Here is a 13929-nt window from a genome sequence, read left to right on the forward strand (position 1 = left end):
AGGGCAGCATTTCTCCGGCTATTGAGGGCCACAGGTCCCTCTGTCTGCTGAGCCATTCTCTAGGGATTAGGGGTGACACTATTTTACTGTACTGTAGAGAAATGCCGTGAGGCGACTGTTCCTAGTTTTCCAGAGGCAGGGCACCCTGGGATGGTTCGGTCACTCTCACCACACTGAGATACAGAGGAGGTGAACGTCCTCAAGCAGAGGATCCTGGTGCTCTGTCTGCCAAGGAAGCTGCAAACCTGAGGATGTGGACTTCATGGTCATTTTCTCACGAGAAAGTAACTTTCTTTATAGCTTAATTAGACAGCAGCACCTCTAACACGTCTAAGAGTTGGACGGCTGACATGTTTCTCAGTCTGCAAGGAGGTTTGGGTCACTAAGATCCAAGATATGCTATGGCTAGGGAAACAGCTTCTGGAGAGAACTAGAAACAGTGGGAACTTTTATCCTGTTTTGTCTTTAACAGAAATGAAACTCAATAAACTGTGCATTGGCTGACTGGGCTGTATACCCCGAGTCCAGTTTAATATGACCCTCACCTGGTACCTCAATGTACCAGACTGTAGCAGTGAATTAATTAAACAGCTTTGGCTCCTTAGTGCAGTCATGGCATCTGCCCAAGAGTTCTCTGATTTTGAGAATGAAACACACACACACAGGCACACACACGGTCAATGTTTGGACATTTCTAATCCTCCTGACAGCTACCATACACCTCCCTTCCACCCAGCATCCCAGGATTAACACCTTTTAAATCTATGTTTTATCTTTGCTGCCTGTTACCTTCTGGGAAACATCCCACTCCCCCAATAGGGTCCTATTCCCTTCCACCTACATTGTAGGCTGCTTTCTCTCCTGTAGCTCTTACTCTGACCCTTCTAAGTCTGGATCATGGTGATTCCCTTCATCCTCCACTCCCTCCCAATCCCTTGCCCTGTCCTTCTGTCTTTCTGTCCAAACATTGGCAATGGCAACTCGGAGCCCTCAGGGACCCTCAGGTCTGGAAGTACAGCTTTTTGGGAGTCAAAATAAGACAATTATGAACACCGGATATTGATACTTTACACATACATTCTTTTTTTTTAAAGGAAAATTTGTTTGTATTGTTTATTTACATTTTGTATTTTTATACACAGTGTTAGGGGTCAGCATTTTTTTTATCGGAGCTGGGGACCGAACCCAGGGCCTTGCGCTCGCTAGGCAAGCGCTCTACCGCTGAGCTAAATCCCCAACCCCACATACATTCTTGATATTGAATAAATCAACTATCTTTAAGAATATGGGAATTTGATCCTCAGTACTACGGAGGGTAAACATCATGAAGAAAATGGCAGACATTTTGCCTATGGACTCTGTTCATATGTTTCTCAACAAAACTTAGTCACATGCAAACTCTTGGTTTGAGAGGCACCTAGGAAATATAATTCATAGTTGTCAACTCTGTGCTCTATTGAAGATGTAGGAAATGGGAAGGGAAGCTAGAAAATAACAGTACAGACTCTCTCAAAATTCTCTGAGGCCTGTGGGTTTGTACTTCCAGGGACCCTGGAGGCCTGCTCAAACCAGAGACCCAGGAGGCCCACCCTAAACAGAGATAGTACTACCTGACTCCCAGGAGACCAGCTGTTGCCCAGCTCACAGAGCTCTATATTCCTCCAATGAGGCTGGATCCAGTCAGAGACACTCATGACAGTTAACATCAGAGATAACCAGTTGGGGAGAGGCAAACCATAAACAACAGAACCCAATGCAAAATCTGCTGCTCACTCAGAGGACCTATAGGGTGCTTAGCAATCATCTATAACAGGATATCTCGTGCCCTCCTCTGGCCACTGAGAGATGCATGCAGAGAGACCTCAGACAAAAGTCAGCCAAAGAACAATTAACCAATATAAATAAAAATGAATACATTTCTCTTTCAGAAAGGCATACAAATGTATGATCAAGGCAAACAGCACCGAAAATGGGGACAGTCTGGCCCACGTCCCTTGACCCTTACACTAAACTGATCATACAGTTACACAGGTCGAACAATTAACATTCAGATTACAGTGAATATGTATCCCATTTGTCCTCATTGATCTGGATCACCTCATGCAGGATGATTTTACAAGACCCATTCATTGTCCTGAAAATTACATGCTTTCCCTTGTCCTTTTGTAGTTATTGATCAGCAATCCTGTCAGGAAATGCACCATGCTTTCTTTATGCACTCATCTCGTAAGGGACCACTTGGATATTTCCAAATTCTGAATATTATAAGAGAGCTTCACTGAACATGGTGGAGAAAGGGTGTCTATACTAGGATGAGTCAACATTAGGATATATGCCTTGGTGTTGTATCTTGAGGTTTACCCATTACCACCTTCCTGAAGAAACAGCATACTGGTTTCCAAAGTTGCTACAGAAATTTGCATTGCCACCAGGAGAATCTCAATGTTCCCCTTGCTCCATAAGCCAGTAGGAGTGAATTCTCTTATGTGTTACTAAACTAAGTTATGAAAGGTATGAAAAATATCTCAGAATAATTTTGATTGGCATTTCTGTAGTGTCCAAGGATAATAAATATTTAATATGAGTTTCTAAGTCATTTAAGTTTCTTCAACTGTATTATGCTTATGTATATAGCCCATTTGAATTACGTTTTTTTAAATATAGTGTTTTAGTTTTTCAAATCTGTTTCAAATATAAGCCCATTAATGAATGTGCACAAGGAAATAATGTTTAACAATTTCTGTAAATGGCCATTTAAAAAAAAATCATTAATGACAAATTAGAAAATGCTCTCTCAATGAACTCACAGAATTGGCAGACAAGTTGTAAATAATAGAATTCATTACAAAAGTCCAGGACAGGGACTGGAGACATGGCTCATCTGTTTCAGAATTTGAATCCCAGAGGACCTAAGGGGCAATTAACAATTCTCTGTCACATCACATCCCAGTGAAATCCACTGCCCTCTGCTGGCCGCTGGCAGAATTGCATGAAAACGAATATGGGGAGGTGGGAGGGAGATGACAGGCATGTGGGGTAGCACCCACATAGAGGTAGGCATTCTGGGGAGAGAATAGGGATTGTATGGGATGAAACTGGAAAGGGACAGAATATTTGAAATATAGATAAAAATATCCCCTACAAATTGCAAAAAAAGAAATAATTCAAAACTGTAAGACCTCTGCCCAAAAGAAGCTATGATATATATCAAAATGAACTCAGCAAAACATCATTATCAATAAAAGAAACAAACCAACAACAAAAATAGTAAAAATGTTCATTCCTCTACAATTGGTGGAATTCATTAAATGTTCAGTCATAGTTGATGCTATATTTCAAGGAATCCACAGGCATCAAACTCTGTGTGCCCTGAACATTTTATATTCCCGTACTGAATGTTTGTATGTCCTCTAATGTATTAGAGAAATACTTCTGTGTTTCTCCTTTGTTTGTCATTATGAAGGAAGCTAAATTTGTGAGCACAAGGATAAAGCAAGGATATTTTTCATCATGAAGGGGGTTCCACAGAGTATGACACACTGTCTACATCAAGAGCACAGTTTCCTGTGCAGCTCTGGCTGGCTGTGAACTGATGATGAACCCTACGCTGCATGAGACTTGCAGAAAACCACTGTTGCCTTACACTTGGGCTGTTACAGGAGGAAGAACCACACACGACTAAGGACGGTCTTGTGAGTGAAGGGTTAAAGGTCACATTTTTATTTATAGACAAACATCAATTTATTCAAGAACATTTTAAATTGGGGAGTCAATGAGTTCAATGTATGTAGCCTTAGGAATATTGATTAATTAATATTAATTAAATACACTAAAGTTAACAAATGAATAAAAAAACTTCAAACTTAAACAAATAAAACCAAACGCATAAAACAACCAAACTTCAAACTAAAAACCAAATATAACAAGTAAATTAGTCAGCATTCAATTCCTGCTGATTTTTCAACATATAACTCCAGCCTGTTGCTGGCCTTGGAAACACAGCAGAACGGCAGGTAAGATGGTAAAATCTCTTCAAGAGGAATGTAGACGCCTCATTTGGGGTGGTTGGTTGTTGATGGACAAGTCATCAAAGGGTTAAACGTGAGGCATGTTCCATGCCACATCTCAAGGTCTTTCAAATTCAGCCCAAGATTGGAACGGTTACAAGGACTGAGATGCGGGAGGAGTTGTCAATCTTTGCTCCCTCAGTGCTCCTGGTGGACAGGTCTGTCTCTGAGAGCTGTAGTCCTGGTCTGGGCCATGGGCAAGCGTCTGCTGGAGTGTTCAGACCTAGGGGTGGAAAAGACCTGGTGAGGACCTGCCATGTCACTTCTCCCATACACAGCGCACAATTCAGCAGGATAATCCAGGATGATCTTTCATCTGAGGTCATTTTCTCATGGCCAGGTAGAAGGGTAAGAGATCCCACAGGCCTGCATATTTTCCCAGCTTTTAAAACTGCTAAAAATTGAACAGTAACAGCAGATAATTCCAAACGTCTATACATATTATATTTTAAAATCATTTAGCAATGTCTCAACGTCAGATGAGGAGAGATGTGACCAACCTAGAAAACAATAGGAAGGCCTTGGAGGCCTGTCCATCACTGAAATGAAGACTATCATTATTCCTCCAGTGCAGGAATATGCCTGGGGTCCAGTTAAAACCTCAATATCTGCAAAGACCCAGAGAAACAACATCTCAAGAAGTACATGCACACTGAAGTGATATTATATTTGGCAAGAATATGCTGCATGGAAATCTTGCCAAGGGTAGGCATTGAACTCTAAAGGAAATACTCATGCAGAAAATAAACCACTCCTTTGTTTATGGGTATCGTAAAACTATTTGTGGGGAGACTTAAAGTCACTGGGCTCAGATAATACAAGAGAGCTCAGACTGGAGGGATCAGTACACAATAGCCAGAGTCTCTATGGATCACATACACTTCATGGATGAAATTTCTTTTAAAATCGACAGGAATAATATTCTGAGCTGCTCCTAGCTGACAGATGCTGAGAACTATGGAGAAAGTCACACACCCAATAAGACAGTTTATAAGCACAGGGAATCTACTTGGGTCCTCTCATCCTGTGCTTTCAATCATCTCAGTGACACCAAAATGATGCTGCATCTTCTCAGACAAGGCCTTTTGCTCAGTGACCAGTTTGTTCTGATTCAGGGCGTCCTGCAGACTTTCCTCCATTCTCTCCTCATCCTGGTCATTAGATTATATTGTTCATGGAGACATGCATGTATACAGACACAGACAGACAGACACCCAGACATACACACTTTTGAACTCACCCAAATATATTTGTTCACACAGACAAGCAGAGTATTTTGAAGAATGTGGTTAGTTTCCCAGTTAATGATAATAGAAGGGATCACCCGGTCTACTATTGTGCATAAGAAAAAAAAAAAAACCTGGAATGGGGTAAGTACACAGTGAGCATAGGCTAAAGACAGCTCAGCCAATAAAGTGTATTCCCCTGAAAATCAGAAATTAGAAATGTGACATCTAGTCCTGGTAGCCAAGCCTGCTTAGCAAGGTCACAAGGCCGAGCACAGGAGGCTGATTCAGGCAACAGAGCACTGGGTGGGGGCAGGTGAGCCTCTTCAGTCCTCTGCTCACTGTTTCCCAGTGCATGCAAAGTGAGCTGCATTTTTCAATATGAGGTCCATTTAGGATACAGTACCTGACAGGGGAGCCAAACTACCAGCACAAACAGCTAGGAAATCTCCATAACCACAATCCAAGGTAAAACTTCTAATGGGATGCTATCAGATATAATTCGAGTGAGATAAGGCTGACTGATTCAAAGTCAAATGCTGGCAGGTATAATCAAACTCAGACACAGTCCATTGAAGGGCTGGACAACATTGTACCTTTTCACTTTCTGACTGGTGGACTTCTGGATAATTTTGCTTCATGGCTGCTCTGAGGTGAACCACTACCACACTAATGTGCCACAGTTTCTCTGCTGACACCTACTTCTTGTTCTGGAATCGCTGTGTCAAAGGTTGAACTTGCACAAAAGTTGTGCATGGCTTCTCACAGGGCTACCCATTTGACACCTCCAGCAATGTCTGAGGGTCATCACTTTCTAAACCCTCCTTATAGGTGATTTTCACTCAGTCAAATGATTTTGAATAACAATAGTTAAGAGCGCCACAACCCAACACAGGGTGAGTGCTGTGGACTATTCTGAGCCTAAGTTTCTGTCTGAGGCAAAATGTGATTACACCTCAGCATAACTCCTGGACATCTTCTGCTTGCAGATTCAACTCTAAGCAAATTAATCTTTAAATTAACAAATTCCAGACCAAACTCCAAGCCAAGGTATATTCAACCAAGTTTAGGCGATTCTGGACAGAACGTGGTGGCAGGTAACGATTAACATAACCAGGATGTTGAGAAGACACAACAAGCACATGACCTTCCAGTGTTACTGCACACCGAGAGCAAAGGAGGCAGAAGAGCCCTGAGTCAGCAGTTTCCACACTCAGGTACATGGACATCACACAGCAGCCTCTCCTCACATCCCTGTACCCCATTCCTGAGATTTCTCCAAGTAATGTCAATGTTGATGAATAGTTTTCCCACTGTAATAATTTCAATATTAATCAAAACCCCATTAAGAACAGTTTAAACCTAATTGGAAACATTGTGTTTCCTTTTCTTCTCTCTTTTACATTTCTATATGTGTACATATAGACTAATACAATATATATAAATATGTGTCTGTGTTCAGAAACTTGTTGTGTTCACACACACACACACACACATATGCACAAACACACATATACACACACTTCTATATGTAAGCACCCATACCTCAAACACTTAAAACAAGCAACTCCCAATGTAACATATGTACCATAGCCATAACCATGTTCACACATCTGTGCCCAATGACACAAACACAACAAACACATACACACACACAGAGTCAGAGAGAAATGGAGAGGGGGAGGGAGGGAAGGAGGGAGGGCGGGAGGGAGGGAGGGAGAGAGAGAGAGAGAGAGAGAGAGAGAGAGAGAGAGAGAGAGAGAGAGGGAACAGAAATCATAAGTGAGAAGCAAAAAAGAATGAGGAGGCCATCCTTCTGGAAGCACAGTTGTTGCATACAGATTAGGCAAAGGAAATGTGTCAAGTGAGAGCGTAGACACTGCTGTCCATCCCTTATAGAGTAAACCTGTGTGGGGAATGCACTTCTTGGGCACATGAGGTTGAGAGAGTTGGAGAAAAATTTCCCTCTAACCCTCACATATCTCACACAAACCCTCACCCTGAGAGAAGCCTTTCTTACATCCCTGTTCATCCAGTCAGCTCCAGGACATGAGACACAGGAAAGAACACTAAAACACTGACATAGAACAGGACTGACACACTGCTTCTCAAGCTCTGTCACTGTAAACCATGATTTGGACAGGCAGAAGGGACCATTTTCAATGTACGGGGAAAAGGAGAGAAAGTCCACAAGCCCCATCATAATTGAAAGTGAGAGCCATTCTTTTGGCAATTGAACTGAACTCTAATCAGTTCTGTGCACTACAAAGACGGCTACCACATGGCATCCCTCTAGCATAATGGCATGTAAGTGTGCAATGTGTGATCAAGAGATCCCCCTTAAGGAAATGCATTTTCTAGTTGAGCAGGAGGATTTGGTTGTCAATCCAGTTTCTTGCATGAAGCTAGGATCACAAAAAGTTTTGTAAATGGGCAAAGAAATGAACAACTGGATGAGACCTAGGAGAGTGTCTGGATAAGTTAGAGAAAGGTTAAATTGGTTTGACTTGGTTTATGCTGAGATATCAGGAAAACCTGCCCTTGATGTTTCATTCATCCTACCTGAGGCTGCTTGTTACATGGATTTTCATACTGGCTTCCCCACAGAACCTTGTTGTTTCCTTAATGGATTCTTCCAGTGCAATCTGATCCCTTAGAAGCCCTTTGTACTCATTCCATGCTCTCTGGGCATTGTTCTTCAGCTCAAAACACTCAGTTAGGAGGGGATAGAAGCTGCGGCTGAGACACAAAGAAAAAATGGTGAATCCCAGCCAGTCTCCAACTTCCTCCCACTTCTCCAAGTCCATTCCTCCTTCTAGGATCCTGATCCGAAGAGAGCCCCAGATTATAGTCCACGTCCACAGTAGCCATGGAGCATAACCTAGAGACAGGTCAAATGGAGAAAAGAGCAACATTCCAGAAGACTCAGGGCACTTCTCAAAAACCTGACACCATTGATTCAAGTTTTTCCCAGAAGAGGACTTAATCATTATGTGTGCTTATATGTCCTTTTTATTAGAATGTCCCTTGGAGGCCAATATTTCTGTGTCCTGTATGTCTTAGAGCCTTCCTTAGAGACAGGCTTCCTGGTCTGCTTCAAACACTATAAAGCCTGATCCTCACTTTATTTCAAAGATAAGAATGGGCTGACATATGCTTGCCTAGTGCTGGGGTCACAACCTTGTAAGTTACTCACCAGTACCAGTCATTTTCCAGTGTAAGGTTTTTACATTTGACCAAAGCGGTATTGATCTGCTCGCTCACTTTCTTCATGTTGGTCATCACTTCCTCGTGCTGCATCATGAGCATCTCGGACTCAAACTTGTTCCTGTGGCAGGGCGTGGTCCAAGGATCAAATAACATTATGAATGAAGGATTCAAGAATTATATGAATTTAGACTGAATCCTGAACTACCCCAGCCTAGGACATGCCACACCCTTGCTCCTTGGTACTGGGTCCATTTGGTATTTATTAAATTTATTATTATGGCCGCGGGGACAGCAGTGCCAGGAAACAAAAGCAGGGAGCTGATTTGATTGAGCTCCCTGACAGGGTTTGAAGGAATAGACTAGCTTGCCAAGAACATTCGAGGGTCCTGTGCCACCATCCAGGCTCCAACTTAAACCCATGAAGCCTATTCTCCTGTTCTTAGGTAACAATTCTCAATCATAGAATCTATTGCTACATGAAAACCCAAAGGAACATGGACAGTATTTACAGGGAAAAGAATTTATAACACACACCGGGAGATTCCCAGGTGTGTCCACCTGACCAGATGTGAAATGTTGTACTGTTCAAAGTGAGGCTCTCAGCCACATCATTATCATGCCATGGAAATTGACACAGGATAATTCTCAGGCCAAATCAGAACACAGAATACCCAGATCTTAAGTTATACACACAAACGCACTCACACATGCATACACACACACAAACTCACACAAAACTCTCTCTCTCTCTCTCTCTCTCTCTCTCTCATACAATTAGAATGCCAAATAAATACAAGAATGTGGCATTATCTCAAAATACAATCAATAAAATCTGAGAAAAGCAATCATCCCCTGTTGACAGTGCAGTCAGACATTTGAGGCAGCAAGAGGGATTAGGTCCCTCCAGCTCTTCACAGGACCTATTGAACCCAAAGCACCTCCACGTCAATTACAACAATGATTGCTCATAATCAGAGCACCTAGAAATTCCCACAACCCAACAACTGTCCAGGCTACTTAAACCACACACTGAGAGCTCACACACTACTACCCTCATTCCCAGTATGTAATTGAGGCCACAGGCTATGATTTACGTTTGTAGGAATTAAAATAGCCTGTGCCACCATCTCATTCCCATCTGATCTTCACATTCTGATGCAATCAGGAAAGTGATTTTGACCATGAGCCCACCCTGGAGTTGTAGCCTACTGTGATGTGAGGAAATGTGGATTTAACAGAACTTGCACTGTGACTACCTGTCATTTAAATTCTTTCCTGGGTAATCCGCCAGGATTCTCCTGAGTTCATCTCTCTCCTTTTGCATCTTGTGGAGGGCAATTTTGAGGTTCTCCAAACGCTTCATTCTCTCCTCCTCAACAGGTGTCGTGGAGGGTTGGGATGATGCCTTCTGATCAGACTCTGTAGGTAGATAAACACCAGTAAACAGGCATATATGTGGACATAGTGTCAAGAAAAACTATGCTTAGTCTAAAACAGAAGTCTGAGGATGAACATTTCTACAGATAGAGTGAATCCCTGATGGAGCAAGAAAGCTATCTTTAAGCTGAACTCAGCTCAGTCCCTGTTCCCCACCATCATAGCCATATTGTGACATATGCCGTCATAGATATAGACCACACCTCCTACAGCCATTCTTCTGCACTGAAATTCTAAAGCTGGCCTAAAGAAGAAGAATTCGAGGACCTTCTAAGCTAATGTATGATGTGAGGCAGGTAAGTTCTTGAGTCCAAACTGTTTAACATCTTGAATCCCTAGTCACGTGTGTTCAAGTACAAAGTAACTGAGACCATGATATATGACCAGGAGAGTATCCCTCTTGGCATCAATTACCCACGTAGTCTACAGGACACAGCTGAGAATGAAGTGCTTCAACAGCCTATCCTGAGAGAGACACTTTGTTATTCTTACAGACACTCATCCTGGTATTCTTTGACACTGCCCATGACACTAAAGAGATCCAAGGAAAGCCCCTTGACATATAACAGTTCTTGGTTCTCTGTCAAACTAATGATCAGAAATTGTTGTGTCTGGGTCTGCCATTTAGGAAAACTGAGGCTCAAAATCATACATCCTACTCCTGGAAGGACCAGCTCAAGCCAACCTCCTCCAGGAAGCTCCCCTTGCCCTGCCCAGTACTCACGTGACCTCCTCAAGGACCTTTCCATTCGTCTTGTTCTCCAACGTGATAGAAGGCTGGCCTCCCTCTGCCTTGGTCTGGTCTCTGCATGGATATGATTGTCCCTCCGAAAGAGACTGAGGATCCTGGAGAACATGCCTCCTCGGGAACCCATTAGGAAATGAAGGGAAATCGCTCAGGCAGTTGGTGTCACCACAACACTGCTGACATCACAGAAGATTCTATTGTCTCCTGGATACAAGAGAATTTCCAGGGAAGACACTACCGGTGATGTTACTGGGAAATGCCATAGCTTACTAGCTAACTACCTCCACCCAGACTGACCAGGTTCTGCAGTGACTTTCCCAGAGACTCACTTTTGAGCGAGGGAACATCCATTCGCACACTCTCCTTCCAGAGCTTCAGAGTTCTCACTGCTTCATTACAACTCAGTTGCTGAGGAGAGGGAGAGTTGTATCAGGCCTTGAAACGGATAGAACATATTTGTTAATAGCCAAAGATCTAAAGACCTTGGATGATGAATATTCTTCTTCCTGAAATGTATAAACCCAGGGTCCAGGGTCCATGTGTGTGACATATAATCCAATTCCCACAGTTTACACTGTTCCCTAGAGGCCAATATTTCTTTTCCTACACCTTTAAATGTATGCAAGTTGGAGAATGTTGTTTCATGGAGTGTGCCTTGGGAGGAGGAATGGTTTCAATATATTCACCCATGTTTTTTCCTGAAATCTCTGTCTTACAATCCCATTTTGTGCAATGGAACCTCACTTTTCCTGGCAACATAGGTGCTCACATCTAGGGCAAACATCAAATTGTAAACTTTCTCTCCATTCTTAAAAGTTAAAATCCCCAAAAGTGAGGGACCTGAGACCCAAGCGAGAGCCATGGAGGGGCAGAATGCAGAGGTGCTGCTGGCCAAGGAAGAGCAGGAGGAAGCAGAGAAGCTGTAGCACATCATGGTGCACAGGAGCTAGAACTGGAGTTTGACCTGGGCAACCTGCTGGCTTCACTCAGAGGACCTACAGGGTGCTTAACCATCATTTATAACTTGGTATCTGGTGCCCTCATCTGGCCACCGAGGGAACTGCATTCAGAGGAACCACAGACAAAAGTCATCCAAAGAACAATTCACCAAAATAAATAAAAATGAATACATTTTTCTTTCAAAAAGACATACAAATGTATGGGCAAGTCAAACAAAACCCAAGGAAACACAAGAAATGAAATATTTCACAACAACCCAAGAGTGCAAGAAACAGCATAAAATCAATCTCTTAAACCTATAATAATTCTATATGTATTTCTTGAAATAGCAGTTGCAGTAAGCAACCAGGCTGCAATGCTCTTATAAGTTCCATAGCCTCATCAACCCTTCGTAACAATCTCCACCTATTTGATTTTTCCTTAATTACAAATATGTGTGAGTTAGAATCCTGCATCTCTCTGTGATCGAACTGTAAACTGTAGCCAATGTAACACTGGCAATCATTAACCACAATCTTTAAGTTTCCCTTATAACACCTGAGCACAGCCATAACTTTGGAAAGCAAAACTCACCCTCCACCAAACCATCTATCCTCCAAAATCCAGTCTCTCTGAAACACCAAGTCCATTCCTCATGCTATAAAGTATGACGGCCAAGCCTTGCATATGAACGAACGATGCTGCAGGCTCTAATACCCCAACAAAGAGACATTGCCCTAAATTCTTTTATAAGTCCGGTTTCCATGATAAGAGTTATATTCAAATAGTATCCCAATCTAGACCTGTTCCCCTGGGTTGGCTCATGGCACGTGTTGTCTAGAATGACTCCAGTTTTAAGCCAACTTTCTCTTACCAATGTTACAAATTTTTAACCATACCCAATAACTTAAAAGCCAGTAACCTATAGCCAAGACATGTAGAGCGTATTATATATTTAAAACCAAACAGAAAAAAATGAAGTGATTACACATATCTTTAGTATTTAGATCAAACACCATTCTTACTTTTTGTAGCTGTCATTTTTAAAAGAAGCACCTTATTACCTGTTGAATCCAGTAATCACAATCTAAGATTTTTCTAAGAGAAATAGACATCAGCTCCATTACCATAGAAGCTTTGAAGCTGCTGGCACCTTGAAGGCCAGCTAGTGTAGACATTTAGCCAGCCCCCTGGGGAGCTTCCCCAGTGGACAGACCTATGCTCCTAGCTACATTCCTCCATTGAGGCCGGATTCAGTCAGAGACACGCATGACAGTTAACACCAGAGATAACCAGTTATCTAGGATGCAGGGCTCCAAAGGTCAATTGAAACTGTTTTTATTTATTTGTTTCTTTCTTGAAAGGACTTAAAACTAAATCAAGGGGGGAATCAACCAGCATTTAAAGTTTTCACCATTTTTTCTCTTAAACATGAAACACAGAACATTCGAGCAATGAGAAGCAAAAACCCAGACATAAATTGACATCCGTGGACAGCTTGGTGCACCAAGGACAGACAATAGACATAGAGGGAAGGAGCTAGATGGTGTCCCACCAAAAGGTCCCAGATATCGTACTTAAAGGACCCAGAACCAGAGATAAGCACTTCTCCAATAGGAGCCAGCAAGAGCCAGGACGTCTGCCGCCCTCCTTCTGTCCCCAGGAGAGCTCCAAAAAAGCTTAAGCTCATTTTCCTTCTTTCACCAAAGCATCTGTGGAGAGTCCAGAAGGACTGTTTTTCTCTTAAACCCATTTTCTCTCTTGTCTAGGGTATAAACGGTCTCTAGTCAGGGTCAAAAGGCTAAAAGCATCTATGAGAATTGACATCACTTCTTTAGGTTTTAGCATAACTCTAAAAGAACACATACACAAAAAACATCTTATCATCATTACCTTGTCGCTTTTTACAAGGTTTACTCACCACTAGCCCAAATCTTTATTTTTCGTTGCACGTGATTTCAATTCTGGTGGTCCTTCTGGATCTTGATTACTGAGGCCTTTTGTGGCCCATTTTCCCCACTATATCCCTCCTTTTTCACCGGCCGGATTCCTGGCATGATCTCATTGAGTTGTCCTCTCCAATCCCAGTGGAACCTCCATTTGGGACTCCTGCATCATTACCACACTAGAACCGGTCGTGGGCCTGCGAGAAAGCCGTCCAGGCTTTACTGAGATTTCCTTATATACAAGAGGCAAAAGCAGTGGAAAAGTACTAGACACGTCTCAAAGTAGCAGTTGGAAGACCCCAACCAGGAACCAGGAAATAACGTCCTGGAAAGTCCCCACCCCAAAACAGGGGCAA

The 13929-nt window shown here is 42.5% G+C and overlaps 1 protein-coding gene across 4 annotated transcripts; it reads right to left on the minus strand.

Moving 5' to 3' along the window:
* Positions 1-1090: 1090 nt before the first annotated feature.
* LOC148000885 (uncharacterized) lies at positions 1091-13878 on the minus strand. Of its 4 annotated transcripts, none has more exons than XM_087586823.1 (7): positions 13549-13878; positions 11018-11123; positions 10665-10892; positions 9760-9922; positions 8490-8621; positions 7856-8032; positions 1091-4290 (listed from the first exon to the last, which is right to left on the minus strand). In XM_087586823.1, the coding sequence occupies exons 3-7, from the start codon at positions 10813-10815 to the stop codon at positions 4206-4208; spliced, it is 708 nt and encodes a 235-aa protein (XP_087442949.1). In that variant the 5' UTR covers positions 10816-10892; positions 11018-11123; positions 13549-13878; the 3' UTR covers positions 1091-4205. The 4 variants fall into 4 exon arrangements, with proteins under 4 accessions (XP_087442949.1, XP_087442950.1, XP_087442951.1 ...); XM_087586824.1 differs by having other exon boundaries at positions 11018-11096; positions 13549-13863; XM_087586825.1 differs by having other exon boundaries at positions 10665-10861; positions 11018-11096; positions 13549-13826.
* Positions 13879-13929: the final 51 nt, after the last annotated feature.

Source organism: Rattus norvegicus, chromosome 15, assembly GCF_021556685.1.
Source record: "Rattus norvegicus strain SHRSP/BbbUtx chromosome 15, alternate assembly SHRSP_T2T, whole genome shotgun sequence".
Lineage (NCBI taxonomy): Eukaryota > Metazoa > Chordata > Mammalia > Rodentia > Muridae > Rattus > Rattus norvegicus.